Genomic DNA, 22,322 nt, shown 5'->3' on the forward strand with positions numbered 1-22,322 from the left:
CATCGTGCAGAAGGAAGAAGATTACAGAATGGTAGATGGATAAAGAGAAGCCCATTTACAGATAAACCGATAGAAAGGCCGGTAAGGCAGCTTCAAGTATAGACGAATGCTGTATACCTCTCGCGGCGCTCCCGCATCAATATAGGTGGCAGTGATCGCCTTGGCCCGTCTGTGCAGGCTGAAGTTGTTGGACGAGTTTCTGTACTGCTCACAGGCCAGATAGAACTGCAGATTCTCCTCACTAAACTCTGAGCGAAGGAATGCTCCAAACACAGACACACCCACTGGAGAGGGGGTGGGGACAAGGAAGGGAGAGAGGGGGAGGGTTTGAGTGGGGGGCGAGGAAGGGAGAGAGGGGGAGGGGGAAGGGAAAGAGGGGGGAGGGGTGGGGTGGGGGGAGGAAGGGAGAAAGGGGGGAGGGACGAGGGGGGAAGGGAGAGAGGGAGCAGGGGTGGGGTGGGGGCGAGGAAGGGAGAAAGGGGGGGGGGAGAGGGGGAAGGGAGAGAGGGAGGAGGGGTGGGGTGGGGGCGAGAAAGGGGGAAGGGAGAGAGGGAGGAGGGACGAGGGGGGAAGGGAAAGAGGGAGGAGGGGTGGAGTGGGGGGCGAGGATGGGAGAAAGGGGGAGGGGAGAGGGGGGGGAGGGGGGGAGGGGAGAGAGGGAGGAGGAGTATTAGGGTTTATGAAAGTACATTTAGGAAGTCACTAGAGTGGAAGATGAGGAAGGGGAGACAGATGGGATGCACCCCATTGGCCAATACACTGACATGCAAACACACACCCCATTGGCCAATACACTGACATGCAAACACACACCCCATTGGCCAATACACTGACTTGCAAACACACACCCCATTGGCCAATACACTGACATGCAAACACACACAGACACAGCTTTATTTGTGACTTTTTGGAGTAAAAATCTTAATCCTAACCTCCAAAACCCTTAAACTAAAAAAAGCATCTGAACAAATTCAGGACCTGAAAAAATCCTGATGTTTCAAAAAAGTTAACACACACACACACACACACACACACACACACACACACACACACACACACACACACACACACACACACACACACACACACACACACACACACACACACACACAGATACAGAACTATACAGTCTGTAAAGTACTAATCAATCATAGGATATTTAATCAGTCACACATCCACCCCTTTACTATCTGTCTCTCTCTCTCTCTCTCTCTCTCTCTCTCTCTCTCTCTCTCTCTCTTTAATCAGTCACACATCCACCCCTTTACTACTCTCTCTCTCTCTCTCTCTCTCTCTCTCTCTCTCTCTCTCTCTCTCTCTCTTTAATCAGTTACACATCCACCCCTTTACTATCTCTCTCTCTCTCTCTCTCTCTCTCTTTGTCTCTCTCTCTCTCTCTCTCTCTCTCCCTCTCTCTCTCTCTCTCTTTAATCAGTTACACATCCACCCCCTTTACTATCTCTCTCTCTCTCTCTCTCTCTTTAATCAGTTACACATCCACCCCCTTTACTATCTCTCTCTCTCTCTCTCTCTCTTGTCTCTCTCTCTCTCTCTCTCTCTCTCTCTCTCTCTCTCTCTCTCTCTCTCTCTCTCTCTCTCTCTCTCTCTCTCTCTCTCTCTGCTAAGACAGTGGGTTGCAACATGTTTTTGTGCAGACTGAGTGGGGGTGGGGAAACGAAGGAGTCCAGCGGATTGCTGACACAGTGGTTACAACATGTCATTGTTCACACACCGTGACTGGGATAGACAGGGCATCACACACACCCATACGCCCCCCCACACACACACACCCATACGCCCCCCCCCACACACACCCATACGCCCCCCCCCCACACACACCCATACGCCCCCCCCCCCCCCCCACACCCATACGCCCCCCCCCCCCCCCCACACACACACACACACACCCATACCTAGCCTCATTGCAGACCAGAAAAACGGGAAGCCTGGGGAGGTTCCATGGCAGAAATCAGCTCAGGAGGGGTCAGCACCAGATGTCAATCAGTGACGCCTCGCAACTCGCCAAACAATCAAATGCTTTGCTTGGGCGGAGCTGAAGGCGTCACCAGGCTAGTGCCGTAGGAGCAACAGTTTACAATGCTGGCCATAAAAATAGGCTTTATTCTTGACGTAACTGATATTTGGCTGTAAAGGCTAGCATGAGGGACAAGTAGCTAGCCACATTGAGTTATTTTTGTTGTTGTTGAAAAGTCAGCTAACCTTGTAAGTTACCTACAGTAGTAGGTATAACGAACTAACCTAGCTAGCTACTAGCTACCTACTATTAGAAAGCAATTTAAAAAAATAAAAACAGCACGTTATTGACCTAAAAAGTTTCCTCTGTTAGCCCAGTCGGTAGCTTATGCAGGGTCAATGATGCATAGATAGTTCATGGTTACAAGGGCATGGCAGGGTAGTCTAGTGGTTAGAGCGTTGGACTAGTAACCGAAAGGTTGCAAGTTCAATCCCCCGAGCTGACAAGGTACAAATCTGTCGTTCTGCCCCTGAAGAGGCAGTTAACCCACTGTTCCTAGGCCATCATTGAAAATTAGAATTTGTTCTTAACTGACTTGCCTGGTTAAATAAAATAAATACTATAGGAGCTGCAATGATTTTGCTAGCAATATTGCTAAAATAAATTAAATAAAATTAACCTCGTAGAATGTTTCCTGTAATGCTCATCTCCTTATTTTCATACAAGGGATGGATTTGGCAAAACATTTGATGTCAGCACTTAAAATTTAAAAGGCATGTACAAAATCTGGTATATTCTTTACCTTATATACATTGTCTACTGGTACCATTTTAAATTGAGAACGTCAACATGTAAACACTGTCTGAGTTTAGCTGTTCTCTGCTTCAGATGACAGATGCCCACAAGGCCAGTAATGCCATCACTCTGTGGTCCTGCATTGGCGATGCTATATGATAAGCAGCACAATGTATTCACAAAGCTGATGTACTGAGAGCTGATATACAATCAAATAAAACATATTAGAGACCTTACAACCAGACAAGGAACTGTTCATTTGAGAATAAATCCCAGAAACACAGACAAATTACAGACACAATCACCTCTTTATTGCAGGTTTGTGACATGTGATTAATCAACACTGACACTCGTTAATCACTGACACTAGTTCATCACTGACACTCGTTAATCACTGACACTAGTTCATCACTGACACTAGTTAATCACTGACACCAATTCATCACTGACACTAGTTAATCACTGACACTAGTTCATCACTGACACCAATTCATCAACACTGACACTAGTTAATCACTGACACTAGTTAATCACTGACACTAATACATCACTGACCCTAGTTAATCACTGACACTAGTTAATCACTGACACCAATTAATAAACACTGACACTAGTTAATCACTGACACCAATTAATAAACACTGACACTAATCCATCACTGACTCCCTCACGACGCCAGGACAGCGGAGTCAATCACCACCTTCCGGAGACACCTGAAACCCCACCTCTTCAAGGAATACCTAGGATAGGATAAAGTAATCCTTCTCACCCCCCCTTAAATGATTTAGATGCACTATTGTAAAGTGGCTGTTCCACTGGATGTCAGAAGGTGAATTCACCAATTTGTAAGTCGCTCTGGATAAGAGCGTCTGCTAAATGACTTAAATGTAATGTAAATGACACCAATTAATCAACACTGACACTAGTTAATCACTGACACTAGTTCATCACTGACACCAATTAATCAACACTGTCACTAGTTAATCACTGACACTAGTTCATCACTGACACTAGTTAATCACTGACACTAGTTAATCAACACTGACACTAGTTAATCACTGGCACTAGTTCAGCACTGACACCAATTAATCAACACTGACACTAGTTCATCACTGACACTGGTTAATCACTGACACCAATTAATCAACACGGACACTAGTTAATCACTGACACTAGTTAATCACTGACACCAATTAATCAACACTGACACTAGTTAATCACTGACATTAGTTCATCACTGACACCAATTAATCAACACTGACACTAGTTAATCACTGATACTAGTTCATCACTGACACCAACTAATCAACACTGACACCAATTAATCAACACTGACACTAGTTAATCACTGACACTAATTAATCAACACTGACACTAGTTCATCACTGACACTGGTTAATCACTGACACCAATTAATAAACACTGACACTAGTTAATCACTGACAGTAATAAATCAACACTGACACTAGTTCATCATTGACATTGGTTATTCACTGACACCAATTAATCAACACTGACACTAGTTAATCACTGACACTAGTTAATCACTGACACCAATTAATCAACACTGACACTAGTTAATCACTGACACCAATTAATCAACACTGACACTAGTTAATCACTGACACCAATTAATCAACACTGACACTAGTTAATCACTGACACTAGTTAATCACCAACACTAGTTAATTCACTGACACTGGTTATTCACTGACACCAATTAATCAACACTGACACTCGTTAATCAAAGACACTAGTTAATCACTGGCACTAGTTAATCACTGACACCAATTAATCAACACTGACACTAGTTCCTCACTGACACCAATTCATCAACACTGACACTAGTTAATCACTGACACTAGTTAATCACTGACACTAATTAATCAACACTGACACTAGTTAATCAACACTGACACTAGTTAACCACTGACACTAATTAATCAACACTGACACTAGTTAATCACTGACACTAGTTAATCACTGACACCAATTAATCAACACTGACACTGGTTATTCACTGACACCAATTAATCAACACTGACACTCGTTAATCAAAGACACTAGTTAATCACTGGCACTAATTAATCAACACTTACACTAGTTAATCACTGACACTAATTAATCAACACTGACAGTAGTTAATCACCAACACTAGTTAATCACTGACACTAGTTAATCACTGACACTAATTAATCAACACTGACACTAGTTAATCACCAACACTAGTTAATCACTGACACTAGTTAATCACTGACACTAATTAATCAACACTGACACTAGTTAATCACTGACACTAGTTCATCACTGACACCAACTAATCAACACTGACACCAATTAATCAACACTGACACTAGTTAATCAATAACACCAATTAATCAACACTGACACTAGCTAAATACTGACACCAATTAATCAACACTGACACTAGTTCATCACTGACACTAGTTAATCATCACTGACACTAGTTAATCACCAACACTAGTTAATCACTGACACTGGTTATTCACTGACACCAATTAATCAACACTTACACTAGTTAATCACTGACACTGGTTATTCACTGACACCAATTAATCAACACTGACACTAGTTCATCACTGACACCAATTAATCAACACTGACACTAGTTAATCACTGACACCAATTAATCAACACTGACACTAGTTCATCACTGACATTAGTTAATCACTGACACTAGTTAATCACTGACACTAGTTAATCACTGACACTGGTTATACACTGACACCAATTAATCAACACTGACACTAGTTAATCACTGACAGCAATTAATCAACACTGACACTAGTTAATCACTGACACTAGTTCATCACTGACACCAGTTAATCACTGACACTAGTTAATCACTGACACCAATTAATCAACACTGACACTAGTTAAATACTGACACCAATTAATCAACACTGACACTAGTTCATCACTGACACTAGTTAATCATCACTGACACTAGTTAATCACCAACACTAGTTAATCACTGACACTGGTTATTCACTGACACCAATTAATCAACACTGACACTAGTTAAATACTGACACCAATTAATCAACACTGACACTAGTTCATCACTGACACTAGTTAATCATCACTGACACTAGTTAATCACCAACACTAGTTAATCACTGACACTGGTTATTCACTGACACCAATTAATCAACACTGACACTAGTTCATCACTGACACCAATTAATCAACACTGACACTAGTTCATCACTGACACCAATTAATCAACACTGACACTAGTTAATCACTGACACTAGTTAATCACTGACACTGGTTATTCACTGACACCAATTAATCAACACTTACACTAGTTAATCACTGACACTGGTTATTCACTGACACCAATTAATCAACACTGACACTAGTTTATCACTGACACCAATTAATCAACACTGACACTAGTTAATCACTGACACCAATTAATCAACACCAACACTAGTTCACCACTGACACCAATTAATCAACACCAACACTAGTTCATCACTGACACCAATTAATCAACACCAACACTAGTTCATCACTGACACTAGTTAATCACTGACACTGGTTATTCACTGACACCAATTAATCAACACTGACAATAGTTAATCACTGACACTAGTTCATCACTGACACTAGTTAATCACTGACACCAATTAATCAACACTGCCACTAGTTAATCACTGACACTAGTTAATCACTGACACCAATTAATAAACACTGACACTAGTTAATCACTGACACTAATCAACACTGACACTAGTTAATCACTGACACTAGTTGATCACTGACACTAACTAATCACTGACACTAGTTGATCACTGACACTAATCAACACTGACACTAGTTAATCACTGACACTAGTTAATCACTGACACTAGTTGATCACTGACACTAGTTAATCACTGACACGAATTAATCACTGACACTAGTTAATCACTGACACTAATTAATCACTGCCACTAGTTAATCACTGACACAAGTTAATCAACACTGACACTAGTTAATCACTGACACAAGTTAATCAACACTGACACTAGTTAATCACTGACACTAGTTAATCAACACTGACACTATGGACTGTTTAAAATATTTTGATGGATGCGGATTAAGATATACCTCTGTGCAACTGGTGATTGAAAATAGGCACCTGGTAACCTAAAAATATTAATATGGTTCTAAATACATTTAGGAATAGGCCAACATTCACTCAACTTATTGTGGGAAGCTTGTGGAAGGCTACCTGAAACGTTTGACCCAAGTTAAAAAATCTAACGGCAATGCTACCAAATACTAATTTAGTGTATGTAAACTTCTGATCCACTGGGAATGTGATGAAAGAAATAAAAGCTGAAATAAATCAATCTTTCTGTATATGTATATGACATTTAATCCCTGGTAGTAGATAGAAAGTAGATGAAAGCAGTCCAAGAAAGCTTTTAATTTCAATAACAGTAGACTGATGATAGTATTTATGAGGCTATCATTTAGACTGTTTTTGTATTCTGTCTGAATGCTATGTGTGAGCCAGCTATAAAGACATTTCCATTCCATCAGAACGGACAATACAGTGTATAATCTGAGAGGAACATATTGGCTGAGTTTATTCTTGCCTTTTGGCCAACCAGATAAGCTCTTTTGCCAATAATTGGGCAAAAGATCAGAGATGGACTGCCTGTCTAAACCCAGCCATTGAAATGTAGGAATATAGCCTATATGTCTACAGGCTCCATATACAGTGCATTCGGAAAGTATTCAGGCCCCTTGACTTTTTCCACATTTGTTATGTTACGGCCTTATTCTGAAATTGATTAAATTGTTTCCCCCCCCCCTCATCACACACAACACCCCACAATGACAAAGAGAAAACAGGTTTTTAGAAATGTTGGCAAATTTATAAAAACAAATAAAAAATTCATCACATTTACATAAATATTTTATGCCCTTTGCTTAGTACAGAGGCGGAAGGGTTGAAGTCCGGGCTCAGGCTGGTCTAACAAGGACATTCAGAGACTTGTTCCGAAGCCTCCTGCGTTGTCTTGGCTGTGTGCTGAGGGTCGTTGTCCTGTTGGAAGGTCAACCTTCACACCAGTCTGAGGTCCTGAGCGCTCTGGAGCAGGTTTTCATCAAGGATCTCTCTGTACTTTGCTCAGTTCATCTTTGCCTCATCCTGACTAGTCTCCCAGTCCCTGCCGCTGAGAAACATCCCCACAGCATGATGCTGCCACCACCATGCTTCACCGTAGGGTTGGTGCCAGGTTTCCTCCAGACGTGACGCTTGGCATTCAGGCCAAATAGTTCAATCTTGGTTTAATCAGACCAGAGAATCGTGTTTCTCATGGTCTGAGAGTCTTTAGGTGCCTTTTGGCAAACTCCAAGCGGGCTGTCATGTGCCTTTTACTGAGGAGTGGCTTCCGTCTTGCCTCTCTACTATAAAGGCCTGATTGGTGGAGTGCTGCAAAGATGGTTGTCCTTCTGGAAGGTTCTCCCATCTCCACAGAGGAACTCTGGAGCTCTGTCAGAGTGACCATTGGGTTGTTGGTCACCTCCCTGACCAAAGCCCTTCTCCTCCTGATTGTTCAGTTTGGCCAGGCGGCCAGCTCTAGGAAGAGTTTTGGTAGTTCCAAACTTCTTCCTTTTCAGAATGATGGAGGCCAATGTGTTTGGGGACCTTCAATGCAGCAGATATGTTTCGGAACCCTTCCCCAGACCTGTGCCTCGACACAATCAGTTCTCGGAGCTCTACGGACTATTTCTTCGACCTCATGACTTGGCTTTTGATCTGAGACATGTGTGTGTACATTTGCAAATCATGTTCAATGAATTGAATTTACCACAGGTGGACTCCAATCAAGTTGTTGAAATGTCTCAATCATGGTCAATTGAAACAGGATGCACCTGAGTTCAATTTTGAGTCACATAGCAAAGGGTCTAAATACCTATGTAAAGTTGTGGCCAAAGGTTTTGAGAATGAAACAAATATAAATTTTCACAAAGTCTGCTGCCTCAGTTTGAATGATGGCAATTTACATATACTCCAGAATGTTATGAAGAGTGATCAGATGAATTGCAATTAATTGCAAAGTCCCTCTTTGCCATGGAAATGAACTGAAACCCCCCAAAAACATTTCCACTGCATTTCAGCCCTGCCACAAAAGGAACAGCTGACATCATGTCAGTGATTCTCTCGTTAACACAGGTGTGAGTGTTGATGAGGACAAGGCTGGAGAATTCTCTGTCATGCTGATTGAGATCGAATAACAGACTGGAAGCTTCAAAAGGAGTGTGGTGCTTGGAATCATTGTTCTTCCTCTGTCAACCATGGTTACCTGCAAGGAAACATGTGCCATCATCATTGCTTTGCACAAAAAAGGTCTTCACAGGCAAGGATATTGCTGCCAGTAAGATTGCACCTACATCAATCATTTATTGGATCATCAAGAACTTCAAGGAGAGCGAATCAATTGTTGTGAAGAAGACTTCAGGGCGCCCAAGAAAGTCCAACAAGCGCCAGGACCGTCTCCTAAAGTTGATTCAGCTGCAGGATCGGGGCACCACCAGTACAGAGCTTGCTCAGGAATGGCAGCAGGCAGGTGTGAGTGCATCTGCACGCACAGTGAGGCAAAGACTTTTGGAGGATTACCTGGTGTCAAGAAGGGCAGCAAAGAAGCCACTTCTCTCCAGGAAAAACATCTGGGACAGACTGATATTCTGCAAAAGGTACAGGGATTGGACTGCTGAGGGGACTTGGGGTAAAGTCATTTTCTCTGATGAATCCCCTTTCCGATTGTTTAGGGCATCCGGAAAAAATCTTGTCCGGAGAAGATAAGGTGAGCGCTACCATCAGTCCTGTGTCATGTCAACAGTAAAGCATCCTGAGCCCATTCATGTGTGGGGTTGCTTCTCAGCCAAGGGAGTGGGCTCACTCACAATTTTGCCTAATGACACAGCCATGAATAAAGAATGGTACCAACACATCCTCCGAGAGCAACTTCTCCCAACCATCCAGGAACAGTTTGGTGATGAGCAATGCCTTTTCCAGCATAATGGAGTACCTTTCCATAAGGCAAAAGTGATAACTAAGTGTCTCGGGGAACAAAACATGGATATGTTGGGTCCATAGCCAGGAAACTCCCCAGACTTTAATCCCACTGAAAACTTGTGGTTAATCCTCAAGAGGTGGGTGGCAAACAAAACCCCACAAATTCTGACAAACTCCAAGCATTGATTATGCAAGAATGGGCTGCCATCAGTCAGGATGTGCCCCAGAAGTTAATTGGACAGCATGCCAGGGCGGATTGCAGAGGTTTGCAGAGTCAACACTAACAACTATTGACTCTTTGTATCAACTTCATGTAATTGTCAATAAAAGCCTTTGACACTTATGAAATGCTTGTAATTATACTTCAGTATTCCATAGTAACATCTGACAAAAATATCTAAAGACACTGAAGCAGCAGACTTTGTGAAAATTAATATTTGTGTCATTCTCTAAACTTTTGTGCACAACTGTAAATAAGGTATCTGCTTTTATTTTTAATGCATTTGGTCAAATTTCTAAAAACCTGTTTACACTTTTTTATTATGGGATATTGTGTGTAGATTAATGCGGGCAAAAAATGTAATTTAATCGATTTTAGAACAAGGCTGTAACATAACAAAAAGATGGAAAAAGTCAAGGGGTCTGAATACTTTCCTAATGCACTGTTAGCATTAATGGTTCTCTAATGTTCCACATTCTAATAGGACTACACTAAAGTATGGTGTGTGTGTGTGTGAGTGTGTGTGTGTGTGTAGGTGGGGGCACATGTAGCCATGACAACCTAGGGTTTATCTTTAACTGACAACAATTTCCCTAGAAGAGCATGGACATGGAAGCATGGAAGCTTTCCTGGAATGTGACTATCAAAAGGAAGGTCACTGAAAACACCATCCCTTAGTTATTTTGATCCCGTACGACAGGGGTAGGTAACCCTGTTCCTGGACTGCCGCAAGTACTAACTAGGCGCCCACACCTGAACAACTGAGCTAATTGATCAGTTCAGTGATTGACTAAATTCAACACACCTGGTCTTCCAGGTCAGTTAAATCAAAAAACACGACGTACCTGCGGGCCCCCTCCAGGACCAGGGTTGCCTAAACCTGTTTTACAAGATAACGACAACAAACTGTCACAACAGTGTGTGGTGTGGTGGAATAATAAGGGTGTTAGTAACAGGACAGGAGAAATTCTAGAAGGAATGAGGAAGTAAATAAGACATTACTATATCTTCCTTGGTCACGGCGTGTGTCCCCAAATGGCACCCTGTTCCCTATTTAGTGCACTACTTTTAACCAGAGTCAATAGTCAAAAGTGGTGCACTATATAGGGAGAAGAGGGTGCCATTTGGGATTCAGTAGGCACACCTATTAAAAATGGTTCCAAGGTCCCACCCATGACCCTTGTCACGTAGAACAATCAATCTGAGAACTGGGACTTTATTCATGAAGCGTCTCAGAGTAGGAGTGCTGACCTAGAATCAGTTCTCCCTTTTAGATCACAATGAATAAGATGACATGGACCTGATCTTATTCTCTGAGACGCTGTATGAAAGGAGGGCAGTTGTTGCTCGTTCAAATACATTTTTATTGGTCACGTACACATATTTAGCAGATGCTATTGCGGGTGTATAGCTCCAACAGTGCAGTAGTATCTAACTAAATGCTTGTGTTCCTAGCTCCAACAGCGCATTGGTATCTAACTAAATGCTTGTGTTCCTAGCTCCAACAGTGCAGTGGTATCTAACTAAATGCGTGTGTTCCTAGCTCCAACAGTGTAGTAGTATCTAACTAAATGCTTGTGTTTCTAGCTCCAACAGTGTAGTAGTATCTAACTAAATGCTTGTGTTCCTAGCTCCAAAAGCACAGTAATATGTAACTAAATGCTTGTGTTCCTAGCTCCAACAGTGCAGTAGTATCTAACTAAATGCTTGTGTTCCTAGCTCCAACAGTGTAGTAGTATCTAACTAAATGCTTGTGTTCCTAGCTCCAACAGTGTAGTAGTATCTAACTAAATGCTTGTGTTCCTAGCTCCAACAGTGCAGTAGTATCTAACTAAATGCTTGTGTTCCTAGCTCCAACAGTGTAGTAGTATCTAACTAAATGCTTGTGTTCCTAGCTCCAACAGTGCAGTAGTATCTTACAATTCACAACAATACACACAATCTAAAAGTAAAATAATGGAATTAAGAAAAATATAAATATTAGATTGAGCAATGTCAGAGTGGCATTGACCAAAATACAGTAGAATAGAATACAGTATATACATATGAGATGAGTAAATCAGTATTTAAACATTATTAAAGTTTCTAGTGTTCCATCATTAAAGTGGCCAGTGATTCCAAGTCTATGTACATAGGACAGCAGCCTCTAAGGTGTAGGGTTGTGTAACCGGGTGGAAGCCAGTTAGTGATGGCTATTTGTGGGAGAAGAAGGTGTTTAGATTGTCCAAAGCAAGGCGTCAGTGTCTGTGACGTGGACGATTTGACCTTTGTAGGTCGTGATTGTCTGTAGACTCTGCCACATACGTCTTGTGTCTGAGCCGTTGAATTGCGATTCCACTTTGTCATATCCTAGTCTGCGTGATCAAAACAATCTTGAAGCATGGATTCCGATTGGTCAGAACAGCGTTGAATAGACCTTAGCACAGGTACTTCCTGTTTGAATTTCGTCCTATAGGTAGAGAGGAGCAAAATGGAGATGTGATCAGATTTGCTAAAAGGAGGGCGGGGGAGGGCCTTGCAGGCATTTTGAAAAGTTGAGTAGCAGTTGTCCAATGTTTTCCCAGCACAAGTAATACAGTCAATCTGTTGGTAGATCTTCGGTAGCGTTTTCCTTAAATTTGCTTTGTTAAAATCCCCAGCTACAATAAAGGCGGCCTCAGGATATCTGGTTTCCAATTTGTATAAAGTATCGGCTTGAGGAGGAATATATATATATATATATACTATAACCAAAGAGAATTCTCTCGGGAGGTAATACGTTGGCATTTGATTGTGAGGTATTCTGGGTAGGGGGAACAAAATGCCTTGAGTTTCTGTATGTTATCACAATCACCCCATGAGTAGTTAATCATGAAACTTACACCCCGCCTTTCTTCTCCCAGGAGTGTTCTTTATTCTCCCAGGAGTGTTCTTTATTCTCCCAGGAGTGTTCTTTATTCTCCCAGGAGTGTTCTTTATTCTCCCAGGAGTGTTCTTTATTCTCCAGGAGTGTTCTTTATTCTCCCAGGAGTGTTCTTTATTCTCCCAGGAGTGTTCTTTCTTCTCCCAGGAGTGTTCTTTATTCTCCCAGGAGTGTTCTTTCTTCTCCCAGGAGTGTTCTTTCTTCTCCCAGGAGTGTTCTTTATTCTCCCAGGAGTGTTCTTTATTCTCCCAGGAGTGTTCTTTATTCTCCCAGGAGTGTTCTTTATTCTCCCAGGAGTGTTCTTTATTCTCCCAGGAGTGTTCTTTATTCTCCCAGGAGTGTTCTTTCTTCTCCCAGGAGTGTTCTTTCTTCTCCCAGGAGTGTTCTTTATTCTCCAGGAGTGTTCTTTATTCTCCCAGGAGTGTTCTTTATTCTCCCAGGAGTGTTCTTTCTTCTCCCAGGAGTGTTCTTTCTTCTCCCAGGAGTGTTCTTTATTCTCCCAGGAGTGTTCTTTATTCTCCCAGGAGTGTTCTTTATTCTCCCAGGAGTGTTCTTTATTCTCCCAGGAGTGTTCTTTCTTCTACCAGGAGTGTTCTTTCTTCTCCCAGGAGTGTTCTTTCTTCTCCCAGGAGTGTTCTTTATTCTCCCAGGAGTGTTCTTTATTCTCCCAGGAGTGTTCTTTATTCTCCCAGGAGTGTTCTTTATTCTCCCAGGAGTGTTCTTTATTCTCCCAGGAGTGTTCTTTATTCTCCCAGGAGTGTTCTTTATTCTCCCAGGAGTGTTCTTTATTCTCCAGGAGTGTTCTTTATTCTCCCAGGAGTGTTCTTTCTTCTCCCAGGAGTGTTCTTTCTTCTCCCAGGAGTGTTCTTTCTTCTCCCAGGAGTGTTCTTTCTTCTCCCAGGAGTGTTCTTTATTCTCCCAGGAGTGTTCTTTATTCTCCCAGGAGTGTTCTTTCTTCTCCCAGGAGTGTTCTTTATTCTCCCAGGAGTGTTCTTATTCTCCAGGAGTGTTTTCTTCTCCCAGGAGTGTTCTTTCTTCTCCCAGGAGTGTTCTTTCTTCTCCCAGGAGTGTTCTTTCTTCTCCCAGGAGTGTTCTTTCTTCTCCCAGGAGTGTTCTTTATTCTCCCAGGAGTGTTCTTTATTCTCCCAGGAGTGTTCTTTATTCTCCCAGGAGTGTTCTTTCTTCTCCCAGGAGTGTTCTTTCTTCTCCCAGGAGTGTTCTTTCTTCTCCCAGGAGTGTTCTTTCTTCTCCCAGGAGTGTTCTTTATTCTCCCAGGAGTGTTCTTTCTTCTCCCAGGAGTGTTCTTTATTCTCCCAGGAGTGTTCTTTATTCTCCCAGGAGTGTTCTTTATTCTCCCAGGAGTGTTCTTTCTTCTCCCAGGAGTGTTTCTTTATTCTCCCAGGAGTGTTCTTTATTCTCCCAGGAGTGTTCTTTATTCTCCCAGGAGTGTTCTTTATTCTCCCAGGAGTGTTCTTTCTTCTCCCAGGAGTGTTCTTTATTCTCCCAGGAGTGTTCTTTCTTCTCCCAGGAGTGTTCTTTATTCTCCCAGGAGTGTTCTTTCTTCTCCCAGGAGTGTTCTTTATTCTCCAGGAGTGTTCTTTATTCTCCCAGGAGTGTTCTTTATTCTCCAGGAGTGTTCTTTATTCTCCCAGGAGTGTTCTTTCTTCTCCCAGGAGTGTTCTTTCTTCTCCCAGGAGTGTTCTTTATTCTCCCAGGAGTGTTCTTTATTCTCCCAGGAGTGTTCTTTATTCTCCCAGGAGTGTTCTTTCTTCTCCCAGGAGTGTTCTTTCTTCTCCCAGGAGTGTTCTTTCTTCTCCCAGGAGTGTTCTTTCTTCTCCCAGGAGTGTTCTTTATTCTCCCAGGAGTGTTCTTTCTTCTCCCAGGAGTGTTCTTTATTCTCCCAGGAGTGTTCTTTCTTCTCCCAGGAGTGTTCTTTATTCTCCCAGGAGTGTTCTTTATTCTCCCAGGAGTGTTCTTTATTCTCCCAGGAGTGTTCTTTATTCTCCCAGGAGTGTTCTTTATTCTCCCAGGAGTGTTCTTTCTTCTCCCAGGAGTGTTCTTTATTCTCCCAGGAGTGTTCTTTATTCTCCCAGGAGTGTTCTTTATTCTCCCAGGAGTGTTCTTTATTCTCCCAGGAGTGTTCTTTCTTCTCCCAGGAGTGTTCTTTATTCTCCCAGGAGTGTTCTTTCTTCTCCCAGGAGTGTTCTTTCTTCTCCCAGGAGTGTTCTTTATTCTCCCAGGAGTGTTCTTTATTCTCCCAGGAGTGTTCTTTATTCTCCCAGGAGTGTTCTTTATTCTCCAGGAGTGTTCTTTATTCTCCCAGGAGTGTTCTTTCTTCTCCCAGGAGTGTTCTTTCTTCTCCCAGGAGTGTTCTTTATTCTCCCAGGAGTGTTCTTTATTCTCCAGGAGTGTTCTTTCTTCTCCCAGGAGTGTTCTTTCTTCTCCCAGGAGTGTTCTTTATTCTCCCAGGAGTGTTCTTTCTTCTCCCAGGAGTGTTCTTTCTTCTCCCAGGAGTGTTCTTTATTCTCCCAGGAGTGTTCTTTCTTCTCCCAGGAGTGTTCTTTCTTCTCCCAGGAGTGTTCTTTCTTCTCCCAGGAGTGTTCTTTATTCTCCCAGGAGTGTTTTTTCTTCTCCCAGGAGGGTTCTTTATTCTCCCAGGAGTGTTCTTTCTTCTCCCAGGAGTGTTCTTTCTTCTCCCAGGAGTGTTCTTTCTTCTCCCAGGAGTGTTCTTTATTCTCCCAGGAGTGTTCTTTATTCTCCCATGAGTGTTCTTTATTCTCCCAGGAGTGTTCTTTATTCTCCCAGGAGTGTTCTTTCTTCTCCCAGGAGTGTTCTTTATTCTCCCAGGAGTGTTCTTTCTTCTCCCAGGAGTGTTCTTTCTTCTCCCAGGAGTGTTCTTTATTCTCCCAGGAGTGTTCTTTATTCTCCCAGGAGTGTTCTTTATTCTCACAGGAGTGTTCTTTCTTCTCCCAGGAGTGTTCTTTATTCTCCCATGAGTGTTCTTTCTTCTCCCAGGAGTGTTCTTTATTCTCCCAGGAGTGTTCTTTCTTCTCCCAGGAGTGTTCTTTCTTCTCCCAGGAGTGTTCTTTATTCTCCCAGGAGTGTTCTTTATTCTCCCAGGAGTGTTCTTTCTTCTCCCAGGAGTGTTCTTTCTTCTCCCAGGAGTGTTCTTTCTTCTCCCAGGAGTGTTCTTTCTTCTCCCAGGAGTGTTCTTTCTTCTCCCAGGAGTGTTCTTTCTTCTCCCAGGAGTGTTCTTTATTCTCCCAGGAGTGTTCTTTATTCTCCCAGGAGTGTTCTTTCTTCTCCCAGGAGTGTTCTTTATTCTCCCAGGAGTGTTCTTTCTTCTCCAGGAGTGTTCTTTCTTCTCCCAGGAGTGTTCTTTATTCTCCCAGGAGTGTTCTTTCTTCTCCCAGGAGTGTTCTTTATTCTCCAGGAGTGTTCTTTCTTCTCCCAGGAGTGTTCTTTCTTCTCCCAGGAGTGTTCTTTATTCTCCCAGGAGTGTTCTTTATTCTCCAGGAGTGTTCTTTATTCTCCCAGGAGTGTTCTTTCTTCTCCAGGAGTGTTCTTTCTTCTCCCAGGAGTGTTCTTTCTTCTCCCAGGAGTGTTCTTTCTTCTCCCAGGAGTGTTCTTTATTCTCCCAGGAGTGTTCTTTCTTCTCCCAGGAGTGTTCTTTGTTCTCCCAGGAGTGTTCTTTATTCTCCAGGAGTGTTCTTTATTCTCCCAGGAGTGTTCTTTCTTCTCCCAGGAGTGTTCTTTATTCTCCCAGGAGTGTTCTTTCTTCTCCCAGGAGTGTTCTTTCTTCTCCCAGGAGTGTTCTTTCTTCTCCCAGGAGTGTTCTTTATTCTCCCAGGAGTGTTCTTTATTCTCCCAGGAGTGTTCTTTCTTCTCCCAGGAGTGTTCTTTCTTCTCCCAGGAGTGTTCTTTCTTCTCCCAGGAGTGTTCTTTATTCTCCCAGGAGTGTTCTTTATTCTCCCAGGAGTGTTCTTTATTCTCCAGGAGTGTTCTTTATTCTCCCAGGAGTGTTCTTTATTCTCCAGGAGTGTTCTTTATTCTCCCAGGAGTGTTCTTTATTCTCCAGGAGTGTTCTTTATTCTCCCAGGAGTGTTCTTTATTCTCCAGGAGTGTTCTTTATTCTCCCAGGAGTGTTCTTTCTTCTCCCAGGAGTGTTCTTTATTCTCCCAGGAGTGTTCTTTCTTCTCCCAGGAGTGTTCTTTATTCTCCCAGGAGTGTTCTTTCTTCTCCCAGGAGTGTTCTTTATTCTCCCAGGAGTGTTCTTTCTTCTCCCAGGAGTGTTCTTTCTTCTCCCAGGAGTGTTCTTTCTTCTCCCAGGAGTGTTCTTTATTCTCCCAGGAGTGTTCTTTCTTCTCCCAGGAGTGTTCTTTATTCTCCCAGGAGTGTTCTTTCTTCTCCCAGGAGTGTTCTTTATTCTCCCAGGAGTGTTCTTTATTCTCCAGGAGTGTTCTTTATTCTCCCAGGAGTGTTCTTTATTCTCCCAGGAGTGTTCTTTATTCTCCCAGGAGTGTTCTTTATTCTCCAGGAGTGTTCTTTATTCTCCCAGGAGTGTTCTTTATTCTCCCAGGAGTGTTCTTTATTCTCCCAGGAGTGTTCTTTCTTCTCCCAGGAGTGTTCTTTCTTCTCCCAGGAGTGTTCTTTCTTCTCCCAGGAGTGTTCTTTCTTCTCCCAGGAGTGTTCTTTCTTCTCCCAGGAGTGTTCTTTCTTCTCCCAGGAGTGTTCTTTCTTCTCCCAGGAGTGTTCTTTATTCTCCCAGGAGTGTTCTTTCTTCTCCCAGGAGTGTTCTTTCTTCTCCCAGGAGTGTTCTTTATTCTCCCAGGAGTGTTCTTTATTCTCCCAGGAGTGTTCTTTCTTCTCCCAGGAGTGTTCTTTATTCTCCCAGGAGTGTTCTTTATTCTCCCAGGAGTGTTCTTTATTCTCCCAGGAGTGTTCTTTCTTCTCCCAGGAGTGTTCTTTATTCTCCCAGGAGTGTTCTTTATTCTTGTCTGTGCGATGTACTGAGAACCTGGCTGACAGTATAGACAGGGACAGTATATCCCGAGAGCCATGTTACCGTGAAACAGAGTATGTTACAATCTCTGATGTCTATCTGGAAGGAGATCCTCGCCCTGAGCTTGTCTACTTTATTATCCAAAGACTGAACATTAGAGAGTAATATACTCGGAAGCGGTGGATGGTTTGCATGCCTCCTGTGTCAGACTAGAAGTCCACTCCGAATATCTCTTCTCTGCTGGCGGTGTTTTGGAGCAGCCTCTGGGATAAGTTCAATTGTCCTGGGGGTACGAACAAAGGATCCAAGTCGTATTCCTGATCGTAATGCTGGTGAGTTACCGCCACTCTGATATTTAAAAAAAAATTCTGTCCTGCTAAGCACTCAAAATGTAACAAGTACTTTTGGGTATCAGGGATAATGTAAGTACATATTTTTCAATAAGAATGTAGTAAAGGAAAAAAAAAAACCTAAGTAGTACTTTCAACTATTTTTTATTTAACTAGGTAAGTCAGTTAAGAACAAATTCTTACTTACAATGACAGCCTAGGAACAGTGGGTTAACTGCCTTGTTCAGGGGCAGAATGACAGATTGTTTAACCTTGTCAGCTCAGGGATTTGATCTAGCAACCTTTCGGTTACTGGCACAACACTCTAACCACTAGGCTAACTGCCGCCCCAACTGAAGTACTTTACACCACTGAGCAGATGCAACAATATGTTAGTTGACAACAATGCTGCTTTCCACTTTGCTTTTTAATGTACATCCACAAGCGTCCTATAAGTAAACTATTGGTTTTTGTATCATACTGTTTGCAAACAGCTAGTTTGTCTTTTCTTAGCAAGTTGTGGCTAAAATAAATCGTGTTAGCCGCTAATACTAAATCGCTAGTTAGCTGGCTAGCTAATAAAATGTACAGAGTCAGAGCAAACGTAGCTCGCTAATACAGGCTGATACCAGTGCTGGTGTAGGCCTAAGTCAGCCTGTTGTCTGTGCAACAGTATCTTCTAAATCAGAGAGGAATAAGCGAAGCATGAATATGTTAGCTACATAAAGAGAAAACTACAATTATAGGGTCTCACTCCCCTGGGAAACACTGACCAACACTTTGGTTCCTACCCTGTGTCAATAATGCCTCCATAGAGATTCTAATAGTATTTTAATTCCTAATTCTATGAATGCCTCACTGGCTTTTTCATTCGTTGTCTTGTCATACAACACCGTATCCAAAGGGCCCACTATTACACTCCAACTATAGAATTAGAATAATAATTTCCATGATTCCAACAGTTCACCTAAGTGTTTTTATCTAAATTGCAAGTAAAATTGCAATTGCATTATTTGGTTAAACATAAGGCCTAGATTCTATTGCCCAGAGTGGAAATGATCTCAAATCAGATCAACTTTTGTTTGTGCTGTTCAATCAAACTTCAACCAATCAGAATGGGGAAAGCCTCATTGAAATGATTTTAGAAGGTATGTGTTTCCACTCAAGGGTCAGGGACAACTCATAAAGCAAAATGGATAACTTTTATTATGTAAAAACACAAAATACCGTCAAAAGAACAAATGCATTGTGATATTTTTCCCATATTTCCCAGCCCTACATTTGGAACACAATCCAGATCATTCGACACAGTAATCTAAAACGGTCTTACTATGTTCTATCACATCTATTCATAGTAACTAGTGCTGCACTCAGCTTTATGGCACAGCACACAGCAACCAATGACGTACGCAGAGACCATACGGCCCTATCGCGCTGACATCACAACACACTGCAAGACACTCGTGAGCTGAGGTTGAAAACAGGATCAGAGTACACTATGCATTTCCTCCCCACCCACTTTCCCCTGAGCCCTAGTCTCTTGTGGACAGACTACGTAACATAAATGGTATCAGAACATCTGTCGGCAGCCTGTGGGACGCAAACTCAACTCGAAGAGAGAACTTAGAAACAATACACTTCGATAACGACAAGATCAACATCCAACTCTAATTAGAAACTGGGTGGTTCGAGCCCTGAATGCTGACAGCCGTGGTATATCAGACTGTATACCACGGGTATGACAAAACATGTATTTTTCCTGCTCTAATTACGTTGGAAACCAGTTTATAATATCAATAAGGCCAGGTCAGGAGGGGGTGTCCTAGCCTACTGGTCAGGAGGGGGTGTCCTAGTCTACTGGTCAGGAGGGGGTGTCCTAGTCTACTGGTCAGGAGGGTGTCCTAGTCTACTGGTCAGGAGGGTGTCCTAGTCTACTGGTCAGGAGGGTGTCCTAGTCTACTGGTCAGGAGGGGGTGTCCTAGTCTACTGGTCAGGAGGGTGTCCTAGTCTACTGGTCAGGAGGGGGTGTCCTAGTCTACTGGTCAGGAGGGGGTGCCCTAGTCTACTGGTCAGGAGGGTGTCCTAGTCTACTGGTCAGGAGGGTGTCCTAGTCTACTGGTCAGGAGGGTGTCCTAGTCTACTGGTCAGGGGGGTGTCCTAGTCTACTGGTCAGGAGGGTGTCCTAGTCTACTGGTCAGGAGGGTGTCCTAGTCTACTGGTCAGGAGGGGGTGTCCTAGTCTACTTGTCAGGAGGGGGTGTCCTAGTCTACTGTTCAGGAGGGTGTCCTAGTCTACTGGTCAGGAGGGTGTCCTAGTCTACTGGTCAGGAGGGGGTGTCCTAGTCTACTGGTCAGGAGGGTGTCCTAGTCTACTGGTCAGGAGGGGGTGTCCTAGTCTACTGGTCAGGAGGGGGTGTCCTAGTCTACTGGTCAGGAGGGGGTGTCAGTCTACTGGAGGGGGTGTCCTAGTCTACTGGTCAGGAGGGTGTCCTAGTCTACTGGTCAGGAGGGGTGTCCTAGTCTACTGGTCAGGAGGGTGTCCTAGTCTACTGGTCAGGAGGGTGTCCTAGTCTACTGGTCAGGAGGGGGTGTCCTAGTCTACTGGTCAGGAGGGGGTGTCCTAGTCTACTGGTCAGGAGGGGGTGTCCTAGTCTACTGGTCAGGAGGGGGTGTCCTAGTCTACTGGTCAGGAGGGTGTCCTAGTCTACTGGTCAGGAGGGTGTCCTAGTCTACTGGTCAGGAGGGTGTCCTAGTCTACTGGTCAGGAGGGTGTCCTAGTCTACTGGTCAGGAGGGGGTGTCCTAGTCTACTGGTCAGGAGGGTGTCCTAGTCTACTGGTCAGGGGGGTGTCCTAGTCTACTGGTCAGGAGGGGGTGTCCTAGTCTACTGGTCAGGAGGGTGTCCTAGTCTACTGGTCAGGAGGGTGTCTACTGGTCAGGAGTCTACTGGTCAGGAGGGTGTCCTAGTCTACTGGTCAGGAGGGTGTCCTAGTCTACTGGTCAGGAGGGTGTCCTAGTCTACTGGTCAGGAGGGTGTCCTAGTCTACTGGTCAGGAGGGTGTCCTAGTCTACTGGTCAGGAGGGTGTCCTAGTCTACTGGTCAGGAGGGTGTCCTAGTCTACTGGTCAGGAGGGTGTCCTAGTCTACTGGTCAGGAGGGTGTCCTAGTCACTGGTCAGGAGTCTACCTGGTCAGGAGGGGGTGTCCTAGTCTACTGGTCAGGAGGGTGTCCTAGTCTACTGGTCAGGGGGGTGTCCTAGTCTACTGGTCAGGAGGGTGTCCTAGTCTACTGGTCAGGAGGGTGTCCTAGTCTACTGGTCAGGAGGGTGTCCTAGTCTACTGGTCAGGAGGGTGTCCTAGTCTACTGGTCAGGAGGGGTGTCCTAGTCTACTGGTCAGGAGGGTGTCCTAGTCTACTGGTCAGGAGGGTGTCCTAGTCTACTGGTCAGGAGGGTGTCCTAGTCTACTGGTCAGGAGGGTGTCCTAGTCTACTGGTCAGGAGGGTGTCCTAGTCTACTGGTCAGGAGGGTGTCCTAGTCTACTGGTCAGGAGGGTGTCCTAGTCTACTGGTCAGGAGGGGTGTCCTAGTCTACTGGTCAGGAGGGGTGTCCTAGTCTACTGGTCAGGAGGGTGTCCTAGTCTACTGGTCAGGAGGGTGTCCTAGTCTACTGGTCAGGAGGGTGTCCTAGTCTACTGGTCAGGAGGGTGTCCTAGTCTACTGGTCAGTCTACTGGGAGGGTGTCCTAGTCTACTGGTCAGGAGGGGGTCCTAGTCTACTGGTCAGCAGGGTGTCCTAGTCTACTGGTCAGGAGGGTGTCCTAGTCTACTGGTCAGGAGGGTGTCCTAGTCTACTGGTCAGGAGGGTGTCCTAGTCTACTGGTCAGGAGGGTGTCCTAGTCTACTGGTCAGGAGGGTGTCCTAGTCTACTGGTCAGGAGGGTGTCCTAGTCTACTGGTCAGGAGGGTATCCTAGTCTACTGGTCAGGAGGGTGTCTAGTCTACTGGTCAGGAGGGTGTCCTAGTCTACTGGTCAGGAGGGTGTCCTAGTCTACTGGTCAGGAG

The 22,322-nt window shown here is 43.9% G+C and overlaps 1 protein-coding gene across 1 annotated transcript in view; it reads right to left on the minus strand.

The window, feature by feature from the left end:
- Positions 1 to 6: 6 nt before the first annotated feature.
- The window catches only part of LOC135539127 (regulator of G-protein signaling 3-like), a 28,240-nt gene continuing 5,924 nt past the window's right edge, over positions 7 to 22,322 (minus strand). The window contains exon 5 of the mRNA XM_064964976.1: positions 7 to 284. Coding sequence (XP_064821048.1) covers positions 22 to 284 — 263 coding nt within the window. The 3' untranslated portion in view covers positions 7 to 21. The remainder of the gene's footprint in view (positions 285 to 22,322) is intronic.

The sequence above is a fragment of the Oncorhynchus masou genome, unplaced genomic scaffold (assembly GCF_036934945.1).
Source record: "Oncorhynchus masou masou isolate Uvic2021 unplaced genomic scaffold, UVic_Omas_1.1 unplaced_scaffold_117___fragment_2___debris, whole genome shotgun sequence".
Taxonomy (NCBI): domain Eukaryota; kingdom Metazoa; phylum Chordata; class Actinopteri; order Salmoniformes; family Salmonidae; genus Oncorhynchus; species Oncorhynchus masou.